Source organism: Anomaloglossus baeobatrachus, chromosome 1, assembly GCF_048569485.1.
Source record: "Anomaloglossus baeobatrachus isolate aAnoBae1 chromosome 1, aAnoBae1.hap1, whole genome shotgun sequence".
Lineage (NCBI taxonomy): Eukaryota > Metazoa > Chordata > Amphibia > Anura > Aromobatidae > Anomaloglossus > Anomaloglossus baeobatrachus.
The window spans coordinates 931,835,081-931,860,828 of NC_134353.1; the positions used below are offsets into that span (position 1 = coordinate 931,835,081).

Here is a 25,748-nt window from a genome sequence, read left to right on the forward strand (position 1 = left end):
TTAACAATCCCTTTCTTCTTCATCACTGGAGTTGAAAAGGCCCACAATTCACTGCTGCATATTCATCACGGCGCCCAGTATTACCCGTAATGATGGACTTAACAGCTTTAGGTAATGTTATTGATCACGGCATTGATCAGCCTTTTGTCCAAAAATACACAAAGAGCAGCGGGTGATTAATGTGGTGAGAGGACAAATCACATGATGCCGGAGAAGCAAAGTTACTCATGAAAGTGACAAACTCCGTACCCAAAATGTAAGGAGTCGGCGACTGCTAGAAAATGGGCACTTACATCACGTTTGGACTGTGTCTGAGCTACATATGTATCTAAAGGGAAATAAAATCCATCTATATATCTACTGTGTTTCCCCAAAAATAAGCCCTACCAGGATTTTTCAGCCTTTTGGGACTATGCTTAAAATATAAGCCCTACTTCAAAAATAAGCCCAAGATGTGGATCATCATACTAATAGTATCCTAAAATATTGATTTGGCAGCCTTCTAGGAATATGTAACTTTCATTGGCGTACGTAGCTGTAAGCACTGGAAGTTTATAGTCACATGTCGGCTGTTTAATGGAATGAATATTCACCCCTCTTCCAGCCCATAATCCCGCACACTCCTCTGACAGCATCAGTGATCGGAACATGCATTCGTGAAATAGTGAATATTCACCCCCTTTCCTGCTCATGCCTCTGCTGGCATCAGTGATTGAGACATGTGTTAATGAAATAATAAATATTCACCCCCTTCCCTGCCCACCCCTTTGCCAGCATCAGTGATCAAAACATTTATTCATCAAATAGTGAATATTCACCCACTTTCCTGCTCACCCCTCTGCTGGCATCAGTGATAAGAACTTGTGTTCATGAAATAATGAATATTCACCCCCTTTACTGCTCACCCCTCTGCTGGTATCAGTGATTGAAACATGTGTTCATGAAACAATGAATATTCAACCCCTTTACTGCTCACCCCTCTGCTGGTATCAGTGATTAGAACTTGTGTCCATGAAATAATGAATATTCACCCCCTTTACTGCTCACCCCTCTGCTGGTATCAGTGATTAGAACTTGTGTTCATGAAATAATGAATATTCACCCCCTTCTCTGCCCACCGTTTTGCCAGTATCAGTGATTTAAACATGTGTTCATGAAATAATGAATATTCACCCCCTTTACTGCTCACCCCTCTGCTGGCGTCAGCGATTGGAACTTGTGTTAATGAAAAATGAAACTTCACCCCCTCCCGCCATCAGTAATTCACTTAGACTGTTATTATCATTATATATTACTGTTATTTCAGACTGAATATTACTGCCCAAGGATTGCATTGCAATGCTTTCCTCATTTGAGCTTGACAATTGCATGTTATATTATATTTTGTATTATATACTTAGGAGACTTGTGACAGATTTGGGACCGGAGTCTCACATTGCCTTGTGAGACTCTTGATTTTAAATGTGATTTGCTTTCTTTTGGTGCAGAGAGGTATAGTGTAATTTTCCATGGTAGTAGCTCATGGTTAGTTCTCCTCAGGTACAGCAAGTTTGTTACTCCTCCCATTGCCTTTAAATAGTCACATAATCCATCACCTCATGCCGGTAATAGAATTCATTCGGTTTCTGAACACCTTGGAGGGAGGAAATGCTCTAGGAGCTGCTAGTGATCCGCTGCTGAAACTTTTGTGGTGCTACTATTTAGAGCCATGTCACCTGCAGCCTTGGTGCTTGGCTGTTGATGTGAAGTTCATTATGCATATCCTTTTGTCTAAGTCTCCCCATCTGTCCTCCTTCCCCTGTGTATTGTTAGTGTAATAAAGAAGTCTTGTGTATTCACCGGCCTTTCCACTATACAAGGTGAGTGGAAGGACGTAAAGGACTAGGCATGTGATGGCGATGAGTGGAAAGACTCATATAGGGACATTAAGGAACTTAGGGACTAGATACAGTGTAAGTGTCAGGAGGTATCACATCCTCTCCTCCCTACTGTCAGGGTCACTTGACCCTATCTATCTATCTATCTATCTATCCCTCTATCTACAGTCATATGAAAAAGTTTGGGCACCCCTATTAATGTTAACCTTTTTTCTTTATAACAATTTGGGTTTTTGCAGCAGCTATTTCAGTTTCATATATCTAATAACTGATGGACTGAGTAATATTTCTGGATTGAAATGAGGTTTATTGTACTAACAGAAAATGTGCAATCCACATTTAAACAAAATTTGACCGGTGCAAAAGTATGGGCACCCTTATCAATTTCTTGATTTGAACACTCCTAACTACTTTTTACTGACTTACTGAAGCACTAAATTGGTTTTGTAACCTCATTGAGCTTTGAACTTCATAGGCAGGTGTCATCATCATCATCATCATCATCATCATCCTCATCATCATGAGAAAAGGTATTTAAGGTGGCCACTTGCAAGTAGTTCTCCTATTTGAATCTCCTATGAAGAGTGGCATCATGGGCTCCTCAAAACAACTCTCAAATGATCTGAAAACAAAGATTATTCAACATAGTTGTTCAGGGGAAGGTACAAAAAGTTGTCTCAGAGATTTAAACTGTCAGTTTCCACTGTGAGGAACATAGTAAGGAAATGGAAGAATACAGGTAGAGTTCTTGTTAAGCCCAGAAGTGGCAGGCCAAGAAAAATATCAGAAAGGCAGAGAAGAAGAATGGTGAGAACAGTCAAGGACAATCCACAGACCACCTCCAAAGACCTGCAGCATCATCTTGCTGCAGATGGTGTCACTGTGCATCAGTCAACAATACAGCGCACGTTGCACAAGGAGAAGCTGTATGGGAGAGTGATGTGAAAGAAGCCGTTTCTGCAAGCACGCCACAAACAGAGTCGCCTGAGGTATGCAAAAGCACATTTGGACAAGCCAGTTACATTTTAGAAGAAGGTCCTGTGGACTGATGAAAAAAAGATTGAGTTGTTTGGTCATACAAAAAGGCGTTATGCATGGAGGCAAAAAAACACGGCATTCATAGAAAAGCACTTGCTACCCACAGTAAAATTTGGTGGAGGTTCCATCATGCTTTGGGGCTGTGTGGCCAATGCCGGTACCGGGAATCTTGTTAAAGTTGAGGGTCGCATGGATTCAACTCAGTATTAGTAAGTTCTTGACAATAATGTGCAAGAATCAGTGACGAAGTTGAAGTTACGCAGGGGATGGATATTTCAGCAAGACAATGATCCAAAACACCGCTCCAAATCTACTCATGCATTCATGCAGAGGAACAATTACAATGTTCTGGAATGGCCATCCCAGTCCCCAGACCTGAATATCATTGAACATCTGTGGGATGATGTGAAGCGGCTGTCCATGCTCGGCGACCATCAAACTTAACTGAACTGGAATTGTTTTGTAAACAGGAATGGTCAAATATACCTTCATCCAGGATCCAGGAACTCATTAAAAGCTACAGGAAGCGACTAGAGACTGTGATTTTTGGAAAAGGAGGATCTACAAAATATTAATGTCACTTTTATGTTGAGGTGCCCATACTTTTGCACCTGTCAAATTTTGTTTAAATGCGGATTGCGCATTTTCTGTTAGTACAATAAACCTCATTTCAATCCAGAAATATTACTCAGTCCATCAGTTATTAGATGTATGAAACTGAAACAGCAAAAGCCCAAATTGTTATAAAGAAAAAAGGTTAACATTAATAGGGGTGCCGAAACTTTTTCATATGACTGTATCTATCTATCTATCTATCTATCTATCTATCTATCTATCTATCCATCTATCTATCCCTCTATCTATGTGTCCATCCATCCATCCATCCATCCATCCTCCTATCTATCTATCTATCCATCCATCCATCCATCCATCCATCCATCCATCCATCTATCTATTGGTATACAAACATTTTGAGCCTTTCCATAAAAGTATCACTATACATTTCCTTTTTGACTTTATTAACCAATCACTACATTATCATTCATTATGGCCGCTCTATATTTACAGAAATAAAAAGTATCCGTGTTTCTATGAATATCAGCCGGATTAGTTGAATAGAAGAACGGCGTGTTTCTTTAGTTAATACTCTCTATCGGTTTACAGAGCGCTATACTCTTCTCCTTAATAATCACCATTATTACACATTTATAAAGCGACGCCGCGGCGGATGCCACACGGAGCCGCGCAATTAATCTCTTGTGTGTGAATAGAAGAACATCAATGTAGATTATTGTAACATCTAATACTTTTATCCTAAGAGCAAACTATTGAACATTTACATAGGAAATATATAAAAAAAAATATCTTTTAATTTTTTTTATTTTAATTACACTCGTCTTTTGACATTTTGAAGAAGGGGAAAAATGAGAAATAAATGATAATTCTCCAGCTCTCTGTATGGGGCACAGACAGATTACGCGCGTCTTCTGTCTGCCGTGATTGAAATCACGACTTATAGGTCTTGGGTAAAATTATACATCATAGCAAGGCTAAGCCGAGGAAGATTTAATCTTTGGCTCTGACATAAAAGCTTCCGTCCAAATTGTGAGCGTCTTTACATAAAAAAAAACCATTTTAGAATGAGCAATCTCATAAAAGGATAAGAGCGGCTTTTATTTTAAAGGATTTGTTTTCTCTATAAGATATATATATATATTTTATTTATTTGTTTTCTTTAATTTTTTTATATATATTTATATATATTTTTTTTAGATTTTTTCTCTCTCTCTCTCTATATATATAATATATATCTATATATATATATATATATATATATATATATATATATACAAAAACCTATGGATATTAGGGCAATACGTCATTGCCTGATGGGACCTTTGCCAAAAAAAAGCCCTATGACACCAATAATTTTTTTTTTTTTACATTTATGGTCTACCTGACCGAAATGAAAGTCTTTGCTGTTCATAGCAACCAATCACAGTGCAGCTTTCATTTTGCCAGAGCTGTTTGGAAAATATAAGCTGAGCTCTTATTGGTTGCTATGGTAAATAGTTATTGTGGGGTCCATGACTATGGTTGTCCAGGGACCCAAAACAATCTGAGTCCACCTTATGATCTTTTATTTGTGGTAAAGACTTTTATCCTGTCCTACCATGGCCAGATTTTGTTTAGTTTTTTCATTTCAGGCGCCATGACTTTTTCATTAACAAAGTTGTATGAGGGTCTAGTTTTTAAAGACATAACTTGATTTACAATCCCTAGGTTTGCTTTCCATCTCACAACTACCTATCTGATCACCTCTCACTGTGGATCGGTCTTTTCTTTGGCCTTGTCTTTGGTCTACTCGTCAGATTTCTCTTTTGTCTTTTCTTTGGCCTTCTCTTTGTTTTTCTCATCAGTCTTCTCTTTACTTTTCTTTTTGTTCTTGTCTTCGGTCTACTCTACGTACTTCCCTTCACTCTCCTCTTCGTTCTCCTCTTTGCTCTCTTCTTCACTCTCCTTTTTGCTCTCCTCTTTGCTCTCCTTTTTGGTCTCTTTTTTGGTCTCCTCTTTGCTCTCCTCTTCGGCCTCCTTTTTAGTTTTCTCTTCGTTCTCATCTTCACTTTCATCTTTGGTCTTCTTATTGGTCTTCTCTTTGCTTTCCTATTGAGTGTTCTTTTTGGCATAGCTATTGCTCTCCTGTTTGCTCTCCTCTTCAGTCTTCTGTTTGGTCTTCTCTTTGCTCTCATCTTTGCTCTTCTCTTTGGTTTTCTGTTTGCCCTCATCTTTGGTCTCCTCTTTGCTCTCCTTTTTGGTCTCCTCTTTGCTCTCCTCTTCAGTCTTCTTCTTGGTTTTCTCTTCACTCTCATCTTCACTCTCATCTTTGGTCCTTTTGGTCTTCTCTTTGCTCTCCTTATGAGTCTTCTTTTTGGTCTAGTTTTTGCTCTCCTGTTTGCTCACCTCTTCAATCTTCTGTTTGGTCTTCTCTTCACTCTCATCTTTGGTCTTCTTTTTGGTCTTCTGTTTACCCTCATGTTTGGTCTCCTCTTTGGTCTTCTTTTTAGTTTTCTCTTCGCTCTCATCTTCACTCTCATCTTTGGTCATTTTTGTTCTTCTCTTTACTCTCCTATTCAGTCTTCTTTTTGGTCTTCCCTTTGCTCTCCTGTTTGCTTTCCTCTTCGGTCTTCTTTTTGGTCTTCTCTTTGTACTCATCTTCCCTCTCATCGTTGGTATTCTTTTTGATCTTCTTTTTGCTCTCCTATTCAGTCTTTTTTTGTTCTTCACTTCACTCTACTATTTCCTTGTTCTTAATTTTGGTCTTCTCTTCGCTCCCATCTGTTTGGTCCCTTTTTTAGTATTTTTTTTACATTTCAATACAGGTCATTTGACAAAGACTAGGCCTCACAAAATAACATGATGCATAACTTACATCAATGACTTGATCAAGCGGGGAGAAGGATGATAGTGTTGTACCCCTGGTGACATTGTGAAGCTTACTCAGCAGTGGAACAACCTAAGTCAAAGAATGAATTGAAAACCAAAGAAAAGACCAGTCTGAAGCTAACGGTTGATCAGACATGGGGTTGTGGCACCAGAATAGGCAAGAAGAGGGCTTACAGCAGGTGAGGGAAATGTTAGTATTTTTCCCCCTTTCCCTTTTTTTTTCAATATCTGTTGTAAACCTGGAGTGACCTTAAAACCCAATACATGTCTTTCTGGGGAACATTCAAAAAGGGCTGAATTTTATTCAGACTGAATAAATTATCTTCTGGTGCTGACTGGGACTAATTTAGCCTGATACAATCACATGGAACACGACACACATCAATGGCTGTTGAGCATTGCATCCTAGGTAGCACAATCAAGGCTAGGCTGTACTTGAAGACAAACAAAACCTAAAAAGAAGATCAGAGGGAGGGCGTGGAGAAAATGCGGTAGCAGGAAGAATGAGGAATGGGCTTAGACAAGTGAGCTTAACATTTCATTCTTTTAACTCTCTCCCGGGACTTTCTGTACTCCTTCTCGGGACTGCTACTCATGGACCGGTGTCATTGATTGGAAAGCACAAGAGAAAACTAATTGAAAAACTGGACTATACGTGTCTTCTATGATCATCTACATTGATAATAATTACAATATTCATGTTACTTAATACTTACACTCCGGTTGTGTAGCCACCTTGACTGGCTGTGAGCTTTCACCGGGACCCCATTCGTTATAAGCTACGATACGGAAAGAGTAAGTCTCCTCTGGTTTCAGATTGCCCACTGTCAGCTGCAAGGCCACAGGCTGCGACGTGTTTAATGCCCGTTCCCTGAAGGAAAAGAAGAGATACAACATCATTTTATGTCACATTCAAGACACCACAAAGCAAAAAAACAAACGAGAAAACAAAAAATACAAATATCCGAATGAACCATGGAGTTCTAGGATAACAATAGTGATAAGCGATATAAGAGACATTTGCCAATTCATGGTGGTCATTACAGACCTTTGGGACAATGCTGTTGGCCAACTGTCAGATGTTCTGAGATAACCCTGCTATGTTTCACCTGAACATGTCCATGTCTTAGCTATTGACAGCGTATAAGCTGCTTATCTTGCCTCAGGCACTGAAATTGTCTTTCCAACCTCATTTCTAAGGGTAGAGAACCTTCAAGCAGCCAAATTCTCACAAGACTGAGTTCAATGGTTGGTTTAACATTAGTTGGCTCATGACTGTTGGTTGACTGACAAGTTTTTTTCCATTTTTCTCCTTGGCACCTATTTGTGCTGCGATAAAGTTCCTTACAATGGAAATACCCAGGACGTGAAGACTCAGGCTTTTGTATACCACTCTACCTGTCAGTGTCTTGCTTCATGGTTCCCTCACTGAAATATAAAAATTAAATTTTGAATTTAAAATAAATACTAAAATTGCGCTCTTAAAGGGGTTGTCTCATCTATGCAATACCTTCTCTTAATGAAGATCCTCAGGACATCAGCTGACCAAAGTAGGTCAGGCGGCAAAAACTGCCAATTTGTTATCCCTAGAAAAAGTTGTACACTGAAATAGATTATTGATATGAATGTCCTCCATGGTGGAGATATCTGTGGCCGCTAGTCAACTCACTACAGCAGCAATTTTCCCCTCTTTTTATAATATGAGAATGAGAGCTTTAAACCCTTAACCCTCGAGCGTTTTGCGTTTTTCTGTTTTTGTTTTTTTTTTTCCTCTCTTTCTTCCGAGAGCCGTAACGTTTTTATTTTTCTGTCAATCTTGCCATATAAGGGCTTGTTTTTTGCGGGACGAGTTGTAGTTTTAAATTGAACCATAGGTTTTACCATATAGTGTACTAGAAAACATCCAGAAAATTTCAAGTTTGAAAAAACTGCAAAAAAAGTGTGATCGCACAATAGTTTTTGGGATATTTTATTCACCATGTTCACTATATGGTAAAACTGATATGTCGCTGTTATACCTGAGATTGGTGCGAGTTTGGAGACACCAAACATGAATAGGTTTACTTGTATCTAAGGGGTTAAAAAAAATTCCCAAGCTTGTCCAAAAAGAGTGGCACACGTTTTGCGCCATTTTCTGAAACCTATAGCGTTCTCATTTTTCGGTATCTATGGCTCAGTGATGGCTTATCTTTTGCATCTCGAGCTGACGTTTTTAACTGTACCATAAATAAAAAAAAAAATAAAAATATATATATATATATGTATATATATATATATATATATATATATATATATATACATACAGTTAGGTCCAGAAATATTTGGACAGTGACACAAGTTTTGTTATTTTAGCTGTTTACAAAAACATGTTCAGAAATACAATTATATATATAATATGGGCTGAAAGTGCACACTCCCAGCTGCAATATGAGAGTTTTCACATCCAAATCGGAGAAAGGGTTTAGGAATCATAGCTCTGTAATGCATAGCCTCCTCTTTTTCAAGGGACCAAAAGTAATTGGACAAGGGACTCTAAGGGCTGCAATTAAATCTGAAGGCGTCTCCCTCGTTAACCTGTAATCAATGAAGTAGTTAAAAGGTCTGGGGTTGATTACTGGTGTGTGGTTTTGCATTTGGAAGCTGTTGCTGTGACCAGACAACATGCGGTCTAAGGAACTCTCAATTGAGGTGAAGCAGAACATCCTGAGGCTGAAAAAAAAGAAAAAATCCATCAGAAAGATAGCAGACATGCTTGGAGTAGCAAAATCAACAGTCGGGTACATTCTGAGAAAAAAGGAATTGACTGGTGAGCTTGGGAACTCAAAAAGGCCTGGGCGTCCACGGATGACAACAGTGGTGGATGATCGCCGCATACTTTCTTTGGTGAAGAAGAACCCGTTCACAACATCAACTGAAGTCCAGAACACTCTCAGTGAAGTAGGTGTATCTGTCTCTAAGTCAACAGTAAAGAGAAGACTCCATGAAAGTAAATACAAAGGGTTCACATCTAGCTGCAAACCATTCATCAATTCCAAAAATAGACAGGCCAGAGTTAAATTTGCTGAAAAACACCTCATGAAGCCAGCTCAGTTCTGGAAAAGTATTCTATGGACAGATGAGACCAAGATCAACCTGTACCAGAATGATGGGAAGAAAAAAGTTTGGAGAAGAAAGGGAACGGCACATGATCCAAGGCACACCACATCCTCTGTAAAACATGGTGGAGGCAACGTGATGGCATGGGCATGCATGGCTTTCAATGGCACTGGGTCACTTGTGTTTATTGATGACATAACAGCAGACAAGAGTAGCCGGATGAATTCTGAAGTGTACCGGGATATACTTTCAGCCCAGATTCAGCCAAATGCCGCAAAGTTGATCGGACGGCGCTTCATAGTACAGATATTCAATGACCCGAAGCATACAGCGAAAGCTACCCAGGAGTTCATGAGTGCAAAAAAGTGGAACATTCTGCAATGGCCAAGTCAATCACCAGATCTTAACCCAATTGAGCATGCATTTCACTTGCTCAAATCCAGACTTAAGACGGAAAGACCCACAAACAAGCAAGACCTGAAGGCTGCGGCTGTAAAGGCCTGGCAAAGCATTAAGAAGGAGGAAACCCAGCGTTTGGTGATGTCCATGGGTTCCAGACTTAAGGCAGTGATTGCCTCCAAAGGATTCGCAACAAAATATTGAAAATAAAAATATTTTGTTTGGGTTTGGTTTATTTGTCCAATTACTTTTGACCTCCTAAAATGTGGAGTGTTTGTAAAGAAATGTGACAATTCCTACAATTTCTATCAGATATTTTTGTTCAAATCTTCAAATTAAACGTTACAATCTGCACTTGAATTCTGTTGTAGAGGTTTCATTTCAAATCCAATGTGGTGGCATGCAGAGCCCAACTCGCGAAAATTGTGCCACTGTCCAAATATTTCTGGACCTAACTGTATATGTTTTTTTATTATATATATATTTAGTTGTATATATATATATATATATATATATATATATATATATATATATATATATATATTTCCAAAAAATCAGAAGGCAGCACTCCACTTCGCTTTCAAATAAAATCTTCTTGAATGGCCTATATCACAGGACGTTTTGGTCAAAGGCTGACCTTTTTCCAACACATATATATGTGTTGGAATTTTTAGTGCTGAAGTGCACATTTAGTGCTGGCTTTTTGTTTTTTCTTCATTGAATTGGTCGGTGGCTGACCCCCACCTTGCTATGCACCCCAATTTGGGATGTATTCCACCTGTCTATTTTTTGGCGGTTGGTGACTGTTCACATTCAGTCATCAAACCCTGTCCTCAGGCTATTTACTTCATGCAGCATTTGCGTGGACCTGTCCCGCCCACAGCCATGACTCAGTCATGGGTACGGGATTGAAATAGACCAGGTGAGTGCTGCTAAGAGCAGTTCTACTATTCATATGTGAGGCCGTATGGCACATTTTATAAAAATATTTTAGTGTAGGACTGCCCCAAATGAGATTTGCCGTGACGTGGCGAGGCAGCTCAAGAAATTGCAATTTTTTGCCAAAAATCTCAAAATGTTTATAATAAGTACAGTTTGGAATTTTTAATGCTGAAGTGCACATTTAGTGCTGGCTTTTTGTTTATTCTATATATATATATATATATATATATTTATATACTGTGATGTATCAACCGGCTGTATTACAAAGGGCCGGTATGTTTTGCAGAAGCATGGGTGCTCTGCAATGTGAAGTTGGCTGGGACCTGTTGTTCCACAGGATTGCATTACATGCAGAGCCATGGAAGGGTGTGTGATGCTGATTACACACTCCTTACCACCTGTGGGTGTGGCTCCAGGGGTTAAAGCAATCCTGTCTCTGAACCTAGGTGGAGTGTGTCTAGGGCAGTCTAGATAGAGACTGGCTCTAGATGTCCAGTGTGTGGACTGGGAACAAGTGAGAGCAGAGCCGGGAGCTCTGGGTGTATCAGCCTGTGTGGAGGCTGAACACAAGGCTCTGATATTGAGTCTGAGGTGAGTGCAGCCAGGCCAGGGTAGGGCCGAATCTCTCCTGGAGGAGAGACAGACGGGTCTGCAGAGGGCCCTGGGTGCTGGAAGGAACCTTGGCTAGAATTGTACGCTGGCAGGAGCCAGAGAGTGGGGAAGTTGCTAAAACATCCATAATGGACTTATTATTTATGTTTGAGGGCAGTTTATGCTGAATGTTTTTAAATAAACTGCCGGAATTTCTATGAAGAGACTGTGTTACGTGTGTTGCTGAAGCTACCTCACACCGCTGCAAGCGAGTGGAACCCCCACGTTGCAGGGCGCAACGTTACAATACATACATACACACATATATATACATATTATATATATATATATATATATATATATATATAGCCAATCTAAATATCTATTAAGTTAAAAATGAGTCTAAAAAGTTATATCCAATATTTAAAAATAACGTTTGTGGAGAGAGGAGCACAATGTAAAATGTCTTCTTAGAGGTCCATTTTCTCTACATTTTCCCCAGATATCAGCAAGAAAGAGGAATATAAAAATGACCAAAATGTGCAGCGGTAAAAAAAAAAAAAAAAAGAGGCAACAATTAAGTGAATATTCCAACGAGAATATAAAATTAGAGGCATTAAAAGCGCAAGTATCATTAACTTAAAATGTGCCATGGTCAGGAACGAGGGAAAAATCGTCACGATTCTGAACCGGTTAATAGATTTTCGCATTTCCCGATTTTAGATTTTCTTATCTTTTTTTGTTCCATCCACTTATATTGCTAAATATACAGTATGAGCTCAGTTTTTGAAGCCTCTTCAGGGGCTCATGTTGCCAACATCCACTCAAGTGATTTAATGAGAAAGGAGAAGAAACGAAATATTGAGAATAAGAAGAGCACACGGGACACTTGGAAGTACTCAGTGGTATTTTTAGAATCTTCTGAGACGCGGATATAGCTACCGTAGGTATTTCTAGATAGATAAATAATGAGTGCAGACTCCACATTTTATTCGTAAGACTAAAATGTAACATTTGAGCAGAATGTTGTGACTGCCTAAACACGTGTTGTTAGCGGATGTCTTACATTTGCCATCAGAAGTGACAAGAACGGGTGAAAACCAATGTGTCAGCTCGAATCTGAAAGCTTCTCTGCCTCAGAAGAAGAGACAACTTCCCACTTCTTCATTTACCGGTTGTGATCTCTGTTAGAGACACAACATGATCTTGCTAATATGAAAAGAATATGTTTTTCGCAAGGTCGACAAGATTTTACCATGTTTTTGAATGTGAGGGAGCCGGGGTGAGAATCTTCGTATAGGATGTAAATAAGTCAAAATTTCAAAAATGGCTTTTTTATTTTGACTGATGAAGTAGAAGATAGTGCAAACCAACTAAGTATTGATGGAGAGCAGGGCCGGTGTCAGCACCCGGCACACATGGGCAAATGCTGGGGCCCTGGACCGTCTGAGACGCTTTCATTCGGGGCCCACAAAGACCTGGATTCGGCCCTGATGGAGAGTATTGGGGTTATGCCCAGCTCGGGCTATGGCTTCCATAGCAAAATCCAAACTTTTCAAAGGTCCTTCTTGTGTCCTGACTAGAAATAAGTGAGCCCGAGGTTTGGTGCTCGTAACACAGATTTTTAAAGTCAACTTGTCAGATGCATTGTGCACCCTAAACCACGAGCAGTTCTGGGTGCATATTGCTAATCCCTGCCTAAGGGGTACTTTGCACGTTGCGACATCGCACCTGCGATATTGTCGGGGTCAAATCGACAGTGGCGCACATACGGAGTCGGTAACGTCGTCGCAACGTGTAAAGCCTAGGAGAGAAGATGAACGAGCGTGAAACAGTCAAAAATCGGTGATCTGTGTCACGTCGTTCATTTTCATAATGTCGGTGCGTCCACAGGTACGATGTTGTTCCTCGTTCCTGCGGCTCACGCCGGCTATGCGGAAGGAAGGGGTGGGCTGGATGTTTACGTCCTGCTCATCTCCGCCCCTCCACTTCTATTGGCCGCCTGCCGTGTGACGTCGCTGTGACGCCGCGCGACCGGCCCCCTTAGGAAGGAGGCGGGTCGCCGGCCAGAGCGACGTCGCAGGGCAGGTGAGTGCGTGTGAAGCTGCCGTAGCGATAATGTTCGCTACGGCAGCTATCACAAGATATCGCATGTGCGATGGGGGCGGGGACTATGGCGCTCGGCATCGCTAGCATTGGCTAGCGATGTCGCAGCGTGTAAAGTACCCCTAACTGTCCCTGTATCTAGTAACATAGATAAAAGAGATCTTTAGAAAAAGTATTTCTAAAGATCATTTATAACATCCTAATGAGGCCAGGGACTAGTCGTAAGGGTGTTAGTTCCCTTGGCTAGTCCGCCCCCTTAGAATGTTAGCACGCCCCTTGTGGGCGTCCTAACATGCTAATGAATATTTAGCATCAGAGGCATGGTTGCTCTCACCTCTGCTGTCACCACTGATTTTCGGATCAGTGCGCATGATCAGAATGTCCTCGGACTTGCAGTCATGCACACTACACGAGTTTGAAGCTGGAACGTGTACACCTGGACCCATATAGGGATGTTAGGGAGCTAAGGGTACAGACTTAGGTGAGTTGCCAGAGGGCCTTCCTTCCTTGGTGACTGAATTAATTTCCATAATGGTGGTCATATTGATGGCCATCTCCTATCTGCAATTGTGGCCATTTTGGTAAATGCAACACTAGTGTAGACATATTGGTTTAAGCAATGGTGACCAAGTGGGTTTCCGTGTTGATGCCAAATTTCTGCAAACGTCACCATATTCTTGTTTGCAAGTTTAAAAATTTTGTTTTCTGAATATTTTGGTTGTAGTAAAAAGTAAGCCTAACAGTAAAAATATTGCATCGAAATGTATTCAAAGTCAGAAACCGTAAATTATTTTAAGACTTGACTATGACATAAAGCTTTCTTATAGTCTCTTTTTTCACCTACGTCTGTGTAAATTTTTCACTTTGCGTCTGGGTCTACCATGGAAGAATAGGAGGCGTTCCGGTAACTCACACCTCACCGTGGAGCTGTACAATGCACCAGCATGGGATCTGCCTACCGCAGCCTCGGTCTATGCTATAATTTCCTCACCTAGATTATAATTCACTGGCAACGTTGAGAGAACGTCCTACCTAAAAATACCCTCAACTGTTATGAAGACAGAAGGAACGCTCCGTCCTGGAAGACTCCTAATGCAGAGCCTTCATGGGATCTGCCTACCGAAGCCTCGGTCTATGCTATCATTTCCTCACCTAGACTATAATTCACTGGCAACGTTGAGAGAACATCCTACCTAAAAATACCCTCAACTGTTATGAAGACAGAAGGAACGCTCTGTCCTGGAAGACTCTAAATGCAGAGCCTTCATGGGATCTGCCTACCACAGCCTCGGTCTTCTATGCTATCATTTCCTCACCTAGACTATAATTCACTGGCAACGTTGAGAGAACGTCCTACCTAAAAATACCCTCAACTGTTACGAAGACAGAAGGAACGCTCCGTCCTGGAAGACTCTAAATGCAGAGCCTTCATGAGATCTGCCTACCACAGCCTCGGTCTTCTATGCTATCATTTCCTCACCTAGACTATAATTCTCTGGCAACGTTGAGAGAACGTCCTACCTAAAAATACCCTCAACTGTTACGAAGACAGAAGGAACGCTCCATCCTGGAAGACTCTAAATGCAGAGCCTTCATGGGATCTGCCTACCACAGCCTCGGTCTTCTATGCTATCATTTCCTCACCTAGACTATAATTCACTGGCAACGTTGAGAGAACGTCCTACCTAAAAATACCCTCAACTGTTACGAAGACAGAAGGAACGCTCCGTCCTGGAAGACTCTAAATGCAGAGCCTTCATGAGATCTGCCTACCACAGCCTCGGTCTTCTATGCTATCATTTCCTCACCTAGACTATAATTCTCTGGCAACGTTGAGAGAACGTCCTACCTAAAAATACCCTCAACTGTTACGAAGACAGAAGGAACGCTCCGTCCTGGAAGACTCTAAATGCAGAGCCTTCATGGGATCTGCCTACCACAGCCTCGGTCTTCTATGCTATCATTTCCTCACCTAGACTATAATTCTCTGGCAACGTTGAGAGAACGTCCTACCTAAAATTACCCTCAACTGTTACGCAGACAGAAGGAACGCTCCGTCCTGGAAGACTCCAAATGCAGAGTCTTCATTATAGAGTTTACAGACTGACGATAGATCATCTCACATACGTGTACAATGTAATTACACCGCTCCTGTACAACCACGAATGATCGTAAGATAAGTCAAACGCCTAATTAGCTGCTTCAAGGTGGCAGGGACCTGATAATGTTTCTCTCCGAGAAGTGGTAGAAACAGGAGAACAAATCATTTGATGCCAGGAATAAATGTTATCGCTTTGTTGGCTCAATGGGTCCATTAATTTACTAAAGTTCCCCCATTTATAAGACTGAATGTGGAGGTGATCAGGTTTTTTCCGGAAACAAAGGAAAACCGGTAATAAATATTTTCGGTTAATAAAAGTGAGGGGAACAATCACACTGGATTCTGCCTATTGGTGAATGTTCATCCTCTACTTGTTCATTTTCTTCCGGGAATTCCCTTAAAGGGAATCTGTCAGCAGGATTTTGCACCACAATCTATTTATATGCGCATGTAGCTCTTTCAAAGATAAGCCCAGCAATAGCTTTACATGGCCAGTGCATTAATTCTTTATTGAGAAATTAGTGTTTGAAATGATATGCAAGTAAGGCTGAAGAGCTATGTTTAGATCTGAAGCCTCTGTCACTCCAGGTCTATTCCTTGCCCAGCGCCACCTCCTCCTGCTGGACCACTGACTCTATTTCCCTGGAGTTGCACAGTAGCAAACCTATCAGTTAGGCAGGAGCAGGTAGTAAAGCGAATGGAATAGAGCTGGAGTGACAGAGGTTTCAGATCCCCAATAACACCGCCTCCTAATGCTTCACCAATAAATCTATGTGTCTGAAGTTGCACAGCAGAGGGGCTATCAGTTAGGCAGGAGGAGGTAGAAAAGGGAATGGAATAGAGCTGGAGTGACAGATGCTTCATATCCACAATAGGACTGCCTCCTCCTGCTTAACAAATGACTCTATTTGCCTGGAGTTGCACAGCAGAGAGGCTATCAGTTAGGTAGGAGGATGTAGCAAAAGGAAGGGAATAGAACTGGAGTGATAGAGGCTTCAGATCCACAATAGCACCGACTCCTCCTGCTTGACCAATTACTCCATTTGCCTGGAGTTGCACAGCAGAGAGGCTATCAGTTACACAGGAGGAGGTAGACATGGTAAGTTAATAGAGCTGGAGTGACAGAGGTTTCAGATCCCCAATAACACCGCCTCCTAATGCTTGACCAATACATCTATTTGTCTGGAGTTGCACAGCAGTGGGGCTATCAGCTAGGCAGGAGGAGATAGAAAAGGGAAGGAAATAGAGCTGGAGAGACAGATGCTTCAGATCCACAATAGGGCTGCCTCCTCCTGCTTAACCAATGACTCTATTTGCCTGGAGTTGCACAGCAGAGAGGCTATCAGTTAGGTAGGAGGAGGTAGCAAAAGGAAGGGAATAGAACTAGAGTGACAGAGGCTTCAGATCCACAATAGCACCGACTCCTGCTGCTTGACCAATTACTCCATTTGCCTGGAGTTGCACAGCAGAGAGGCTATCAGTTAGGTAGGAGGAGGTAGCAAAAGGAAGGGAATAGAACTAGAGTGACAGAGGCTTCAGATCCACAATAGCACCGACTCCTGCTGCTTGACTGATTACTCCATTTGCCTGGAGTTGCACAGCAGAGAGGCTATCAGTTACACAGGAGGAGGTAGACATGGGAAGTTAATAGAGCTGGAGTGACAGAGGTTTCAGATCCCCAATAACACCGCATCCTAATGCTTGACCAATACATCTATTTGTCTGGCTTGCACAGCAGTGGGGCTATCAGCTAGGCAGGAGGAGATAGAAAAGGGAAGGAAATAGAGCTGGAGTGACAGATGCTTCAGATCCACAATAGGGCTGCCTCCTCCTGCTTAACCAATGACTCTATTTGCCTGGAGTTGCACAGCAGAGAGGCTATCAGTTAGGTAGGAGGAGGTAGCAAAAGGAAGGGAATAGAACTAGAGTGACAGAGGCTTCAGATCCACAATAGCACCGACTCCTGCTGCTTGACCAATTACTCCATTTGCCTGGAGTTGCACAGCAGAGAGGCTATCAGTTAGGTAGGAGGAGGTAGCAAAAGGAAGGGAATAGAACTAGAGTGACAGAGGCTTCAGATCCACAATAGCACCGACTCCTGCTGCTTGACCGATTACTCCATTTGCCTGGAGTTGCACAGCAGAGAGGCTATCAGTTACACAGGAGGAGGTAGACATGGGAAGTTAATAGAGCTGGAGTGACAGAGGTTTCAGATCCCCAATAACACCGCCTCCTAATGCTTGACCAATACATCTATTTGTCTGGCGTTGCACAGCAGTGGGGCTATCAGCTAGGCAGGAGGAGATAGAAAAGGGAAGGAAATAGAGCTGGAGTGACAGATGCTTCAGATCCACAATAGGGCTACCTCCTCCTGCTTAACCAATGACTCTATTTGCCTGGAGTTGCACAGCAGAGAGGCTATCAGTTAGGTAGGAGGAGGTAGCAAAAGGAAGGGCATAGAACTAGAGTGACAGAGGCTTCATCTCCACAATAGCACTGCCTCCTCTTGCTTAACCAATGACTCTATTTGCCTGGAGTTGCACAGCAAAGAAGCTATTAGCTAGGCAGAAGGAAGAAGAAAAGGGAAAGGAATAGAGCTGGAGTGACAGAGGCTTCAGATCCACAATAGCAACTCCTCCTTTTGCTTGACCAATGACTCAATTTGCCTGGAATTGCACAGCAGAGAGGCTATTAACTAGGCAGAAGGAAATAGAAAAGGGAAAGGAATAGAGTTGGAGTGACAGAGGCTTCAGATCCACAATAGCGATGCTTTCTCTTGCATGACCAATCACTCTATATGCCTGGAGTTTCACAGCAGAGAGGCTATTAGCTAGGTAGAAGGAAGTAGAAAAGGGAAGTGAATAGAGCTGGAGTGACAGAGGCTTCAGATGCACAATAGCGATGCTTTCTCTTGCTTAACCAACGACTCAATTTGCCTGGAGTTGCACAGCAAAGAAGCTATCAGTTAGGCAGGAGGAGATAGAATAGGGAAGTGAATAGAGCTGGAGTGACAGAGGCTATAGATCGACAATAGCACCACCTCCTCCTGCTTGACCAACTACTTATTTGCCTGGAGTCACACAGCAGTGACTGTCAATTAGGCAGAAGAAGGTAGAAAAGGGAAGGAAATAGAGCTGGAGTGACAGAGGCATCAGATCCACAATAGCTCTTGAGCCTAATTTGCTGATCCTTTCAAAAACTGATTTCTGCTGATTGCGGAGAAAGTTTCTCTGTTCTAAAGAGCAGAGAGGATTTTCAACAAGAAGTACGAGGCAAACTTGCTTTGCACGTTGCTTTTTTATCCATTTCAAACATAAGACAACCCTTTTAAAGAAGAAAAGGGCATCATCATATAAAAGGGGTCATCTCATCACAGACAACCCCTTTCAGAAGGTTCCTAATTTAAAAGAGGGCAGACGTAGAGACTGTTCAGATGAATGGTCATCGATGTAGTAAATGGATGTCTGACTCTTGACTCGTCAAATTAATAACCTCTCACAATCCCCAGTTACCAGAAATTCCTAAAAAATGAAAAAATTGGAGTTCATAAGGCATCAGATTTGACCACCTGTTTGTTCATCATAATTGTTTTTTGAGAAGGAGAAAAAAAAAGAAACATAAAAAAATTCTAAAACTCCCATAAACTTTAGAAATATAAGCTGCGTTGTTAAAAATGACATTTCAGAAAAAGGCTTGAGTAGTAATGTGCAACCCTCTGGGGCTTAGAAGAGATAAATGATCATTTTTCAGTTTACACCTGATTATATTGTTATTTTTGTCCTTAAGTTACAAAATATTTTTCGAATTTATACCTCATACAAATGAACCCATAAATGATTTGCGCTGTATGGATCCATAAGGTGCCCATAGAGTTCCATGGGTTTTTAACAGCAAATTGTCTCTTCAGAGAGGAAGCGGACTTGAACTCATGTGCCAACTATTGGAAGTAGCAAACCTAAAAGTCAATATTGACCCTTTAACGAGCCTTGCCATTAGGATATAAGCCAAACCAGAATCTCAATGTTTTGGGGTAATGCCCCTCATCAGTGCACAGCATGAGATCGGATTTGGCTAGGTGATCAGCTAAGACTGGGAACTAAGAGGTAATCTAGTGTCAACTATTGGAAGTAGCAAACCTAACAGTCAATATCGACCCTTGCCATATGACTTAGGGGTACTTTGCACGCTGCGACATCGCAGGCCGATGCTGCGATGCCGAGCGCGATAGTCCCCGCCCCCGTCGGAGCAGCGATATCCTTGTGATAGCTGCCGTAGCGAACATTATCGCTACGGCAGTTTCACGTGGACTCACCTGTCCTGCGACCGTCGCTCTGGCCGGCGACCCGCCTCCTTGTTAAGGGGGCGGGTCGTGCGGCGTCACTGCGACGTCACACGGCAGGCAGCCAATAAGAGCGGAGGGGCGGAGATGAGTGGGATGTAAACATCCCGCCCACCTCCTTCCTTCCACATATCCTACGGAAGCCGCAGTGACGCCGGTAGGAGATGTTCCTCGCTCCTGCGGCTTCACACACAGCGATGTGTGCTGCCGCGGGAGCGAGGAACAACATCGGACTGTTGCGTCAGCGTAATTATGGATTACGCAGACGCTGCACCGATGATACGATTACGACGCTTTTGCGCTCGTTAATCGTATCATCGAGCCTTTACACACTACAATGTCGCATGCGATGCCGGAAGTGCGTCATTTTCAATTTGACCCCACCGACATCGCACCTGCGATGTCGTAGTGTGCAAAGCCCGCCTTAGGATATAAGCCAAACCAGAATCTCAATTTACAGACACAGTTTTTTGGGGTATAGATCCAAATCAGTCTATAGCATGAGATCAGATTTGGCTAGGTGATCAGCTAAGACTGGAAACTAAGAGGTAATCTAGTGCCACCTATTGGAAGTAGCAAACCTGAAAGTCAATATCGATCCTTTAATGAGCCTTGTATATGACTTAGGATAAAAAGCCAAACCAGAATCTCAAATTACACACACAGCATTTTGGAGTATTGCTCCTCATCAGTGCAAAGTATGAGATCTGATTTGGCTAGGTGAGAGGCTAAGATTGGGAACTAAAAAGTAATCTAGTGTCACCTATTGGAAGTAACAATCCTAAAAGTCAATATTGACCCTTTAACAAGCCTTGCCATTAGGATAAAGAGCCAAACCAGAATCTCAATTTGCGGGCACAGTGTTTTGGGGGAATGCCCCTCATCAGTGCACCTATTGGAAGTAGCAATCCTTGAAGTCAATATTGACCCTTTAACAAGCCTTGCCATATGACTTAGGATAAAAAGCCAAACCAGAATCTCAATTTGCAGACACAGTGTTTTCAGTGCCACTCATCAGTGCAAAGTATGACATCTGATTTGACTATGTGAAAGACTAAGACTGGAAACTAAGGGGTAATCTAGTGCCACCTATTAGAAGTAGCAATCCTAAAAGACAATATTGACTAATTTTAACATGATTTGCCATATGACTTAGGATATAAAGCCAAACTAGTACCTCAAATTGCTGACAGCATTTTGGGGTATTGCTCCTCATCAGTGTAAAGAATGAGATTTGATTTGGGTAGGTGAGAGGCTAAGACCATGAACTAAGGGGTAATCTAATGCCACCTATTGGAAGTAGCAATCCTAAAAGTCAATATCGACTCTTTAACAAGCCTCTCTATATAATTTAGGATAAAAAGCCAAACCAGAATCTCAATTTGCAGGCACGGTGTTTTGGGGGGAATGCCCCTCGTCAGTGCAAAGTATGAGATCTGATTTGGCTAGGTGAGAGGCTAAGACTTGGAACTAAGGGGTAATCTAGTGCCAACAATTGGAAGTAGCAATCCTACAAGTCAATTTCTCAATTTCTACCTCTTGCCATATGACTCAGGATAAAAAGCCAAACCAGGATCTCAATTTGCAGACACAGTGTTTTGGGGGAATGCCCCTTGTCAGTGCACTTATTGGAAGTAACAATCCTAAAAGTCAATATTGATCCTATAATGAGCCTTGCTATATGACTTAGGATAAAAAGCCAAACCAGGATCTCAATTTGCAGACACAGTGTTTTGGGGGAATGCCCTTCGTCAGTGCACCTATTGGAAGTAACAATCCTAAAAGTCAATATTGACCCTTTACCAAGCCTTGCCATCTCACTTAGGATAAAAAGCCAAACCAGAATCTTACTTTGTGGACACTGTGTTTTGGGGGAATGCCCCTCATCAGTGCACCTATTGGAAGTAGCAATCCTAAATGTCAATATCGACCCTTAAAAAAGCCTTGTCATATGACTTAGGATAAAAATCCAAACCAGAATCTCAATTTGAGGACATGGCGTTTTTCTGGAATGCCACTCGTTAGTGTAAAGTATAAGATCTGATTTGCTAGGTGAGAGGCTAAGACTGAGATCTAAGGGTTAAGGTTTCTCCTCCTGGAGAGTGACATGCCAGTGTAAAGAGACTTAAATACCTGCAATGCTCCTCCATTCAAATTGCCTCTTCAGAGAGGAACATAGACTTGAATTCTAGTGCTACATGGGCTATAACTGTAACTATATCTGTAAGTGCTGATTTTTGTACTATTAAAGGGAATCTGTCAGCAGGATTTTGCTATGTAATCAGAGAGAACCACAATGTAGGAGCAGAGACCATGATTCCAGGGATGTGTCAGACACTGGGCTGTGTTTTTGCTATTACAATAAAATCAGTGTTTTATAAGCTGGAGATTATCTCTTCAGGGTTTCGTGCCTCCAGGCCCAACCACATCTCACCACTGATGAGCAGCTTTCTATCCCAACTGTGGCACCCAGTAAACTAAGTGGCAAATTGTTGGAATCAGGATCTCTTTCCCTAAATAGCAAAAACCTGCTAACAGACAGAGAGACAAACAGACAGAGAGAGAGACAGAGACAGATACAGAGAGAGACAGAAAGAGAGACATATACAGAGACAGACAGAGACAGGGAGAGTAAGACAGACAGAGAGAGAGAGACAGAGACAGAGAGAGACAGAAAGAGAGACAGAGACGGAGAGAGACAGAAAGAGAGACAGAGACGGAGAGAGACAGGGAGTGTAAGACAGACAGAGAGAGAGACAAAGAGAGAGAGAGACAGAAAGAGAGACAGATACAGAGACGGAGAGAGACAGGGAGAGTAAGACAGACAGAGAGAGAGAGACAGAGACAGAGAGAGACGGAAAGAGAGACAGATACAGAGACAGAGAGAGACAGAGACAGAGAGACAGGGAGTGTAAGACAGATACAGAGACGGAGAGAGACAGGGAGTGTAAGACAGACAGAGAGAGAGAGACAGAGACAGAGAGAGACAGAAAGAGAGACAGATACAGAGACGGAGAGAGACAGGGAGTGTAAGACAGACAGAGAGAGAGAGACAGAGACAGAGAGAGACAGAAAGAGAGACAGATACAGAGACGGAGAGAGACAGGGAGTGTAAGACAGACAGAGAGAGAGAGACAGAGACAGAGAGAGACAGAAAGAGAGACAGATACAGAGACGGAGAGAGACAGGGAGAGTAAGACAGACAGAGAGAGACAGAGACAGAGAGAGAGAGACAGAGACAGAGAGAGACAGAAAGAGAGACAGACACAGAGACGGAGAGAGACAGGGAGTGTAAGACAGACAGAGAGAGAGAGACAAAGAGAGAGTAAGACAGACAGAGAGAGAGACAGACAGAGAGTAAGACAGAGACTTGAGACAGACAGAGCGAGAGACAGAGAGAGAGAGAGTTAGGCGGGCTTTGCACGTTGCGACATCGCAAGCCGATGCTGCGATGCCAAGCGCGATAGTCCCCGCCCCCGTCGCAGGTACAATATCTTGTGAAAGCTGGCGTAGCAAAAAATATCGCTACACCGGCTTCACATGCACTCACCTGCCCTGCCACCGTCGCTCTGGCCGGCGACCCGCTTCCTTATTAAGGGGGCGGGTCGTGCGGCGTCACTGCGACGTCACATGGCAGGCGGCCAATAGGAGCGGAGGGGCGGAGATGAGCAGAATGTAAACATCCCGCCCACCTCCTTCCTTCCGCATATTCTACGGAAGCCGCGGTGACGCCGGTAGGAGATGCTCCTCGCTCCTGCGGCTTCACACACAGCGATGTGTGCTGCTGCTGGAGCGAGGAACAACATCGGACCGTCGCGTCAGCGTAATTATGGATTACACCGACGCTGCACCGATGATACGATTACGACGCTTTTGCGCTTGATAATCGTATCATCTAGGCTTTACACACTGAGATGTCGCATGCGATGCCGGATGTGCGTCACTTTCAATTTGACCCCACCGACATCGCACCTGCAATGTCGTAATGTGCAAAGCCCGCCTAAGCCAGACAGACAGATACAGAGAGAGACAGGGAAAGAGACAGCAAGAGAGACAGACAGAGAGACAGACAGAGAGAGACAGAGAGAGAGACACACACAGGAGAGAGACAGAGAAAGAGTAAGACAGACAGAGAGAGAGTAAGACAGACAAAGACAGACAGAGAGAGACAGAGAGACAGACAGAGAGAGACAGAGAGACAGACAGAGAGAGACAGAGAGACAGACAGAGAGAGACAGACAGAGAGACAGAGAGACAGACAGAGAGAGACAGAGAGAGAGACACACACAGGAGAGAGACAGAGAAAGAGTAAGACAGACAAAGACAGACAGAGAGAGACAGAGACAAAGAGAGAGTAAGACAGAGACAGAGTTACAGACACACAGAAGAGAGACAGAGACAGAATAAGACAGGCAGAGATAGAATAAGACAGACAGAGAGTGAGTAAGACAGACAGAAAGAGACAGACAGAGACAGACAGACAGAGAGAGACAGACAGAGACAGAATAAGACAGACAGAGAGACAGAGAGAAAGACAGAGACAGACAGATACAGAGAGAGAGGGAGAGAGACAGTGAGACAATTAGTTACTATCCCGGGCAACTCCGGGTACTACAGCTAGTAAATAATATATTAAAAATATAAAAATATAAATAAATATTCCACATTTATCATTATTTTACTATATATTGAATTTGTATAATCAGTAAATAATAATAATAATAATATATTAACAACATATAATTATAAATACAATTTTGAACTTTAAGATTATTTTACTATATATTACATTTGTATAATTATAAATAAATATAAAAAAAATATAAAAAAAATAGAAATAAAAATAAACTTTTGATATTTATGATTATTTTACTATATATTGAATGTGGAGAGATATCAGTAAATTATCATATTTATTTCTACTTGTATTATATATTGTACAGGTAAAATAAATCCTATTTACTATCAAAATAATGTAATATTAAAAATGATATTAATATTTAAATTCTATTCACCATGTATATCCTAGAGATGTGTGGAATATATAATGGGCGCATTCTGAAGTGGACTGTAAATCATCGGTGTAGTGGTTAATGTCTTTCATCCTCAAATGAACATACAGAAATAATAGCTTTTCTTTAGCATCTGTGCATATTTCCTACATTAATTTAGTGTTAGACATAAAAGGGTTGACCCGTAATTTTTCAAGCTGACATCAGTTTAAGCTGTGCAAACCAAAATAATGCATGCGCCCAATAATACGTCGCAGCATTACCATATTTTTCATTGTCGGCAGAATGAATAATTAATATTTTTGGCCTGCTTAACTGCTTATGTCAAGCAAAGCCCTATTAACTGATTATATGAATGGTTTAATGCAGGGAGTAAAGAAAATGTCACCGGAGTCTCCGTTTTTTAGACTGGATATAAACTTCTTGACACTTATTTATTGGAGGGTAAAATTAAACAGGGGCGATATAAAATATTCTGATCCCGCTCAACAACAACTTTCACTATTGTTTTTCTTTTTGCAATTTTGTCTAGTAGGCTAATGCGGTCATCCGTATATCAGGACTTTTATTTTTTTTTTCTATATTTTCACATTTTAATATTTTTTTTTAACTTTCTGCTTTAGAAGAATATTTATTTATATCATTTTTTTTTTTTTTTTTTTTTTTTTTTAATCTTGAGACATTTTCAATTTAAAGAGATGGGTTTAATAATTACGGAGTGATTCTCTTCATGGAGGACCCAACATTAAACAATCACCATTCATGTTAATAGGCTTTGTGCAATACTTCATTTCACCTGTGGA

General features: G+C 41.7%; 1 protein-coding gene across 1 annotated transcript in view; it reads right to left on the bottom strand.

The window, feature by feature from the left end:
- The window catches only part of DCC (DCC netrin 1 receptor), a 1,217,792-nt gene that overhangs the window by 331,907 nt on the left and 860,137 nt on the right, over positions 1-25,748 (bottom strand). Inside the window, exon 9 of the mRNA XM_075328185.1 lies at positions 7,076-7,230. Coding sequence (XP_075184300.1) covers positions 7,076-7,230 — 155 coding nt within the window. The remainder of the gene's footprint in view (positions 1-7,075; positions 7,231-25,748) is intronic.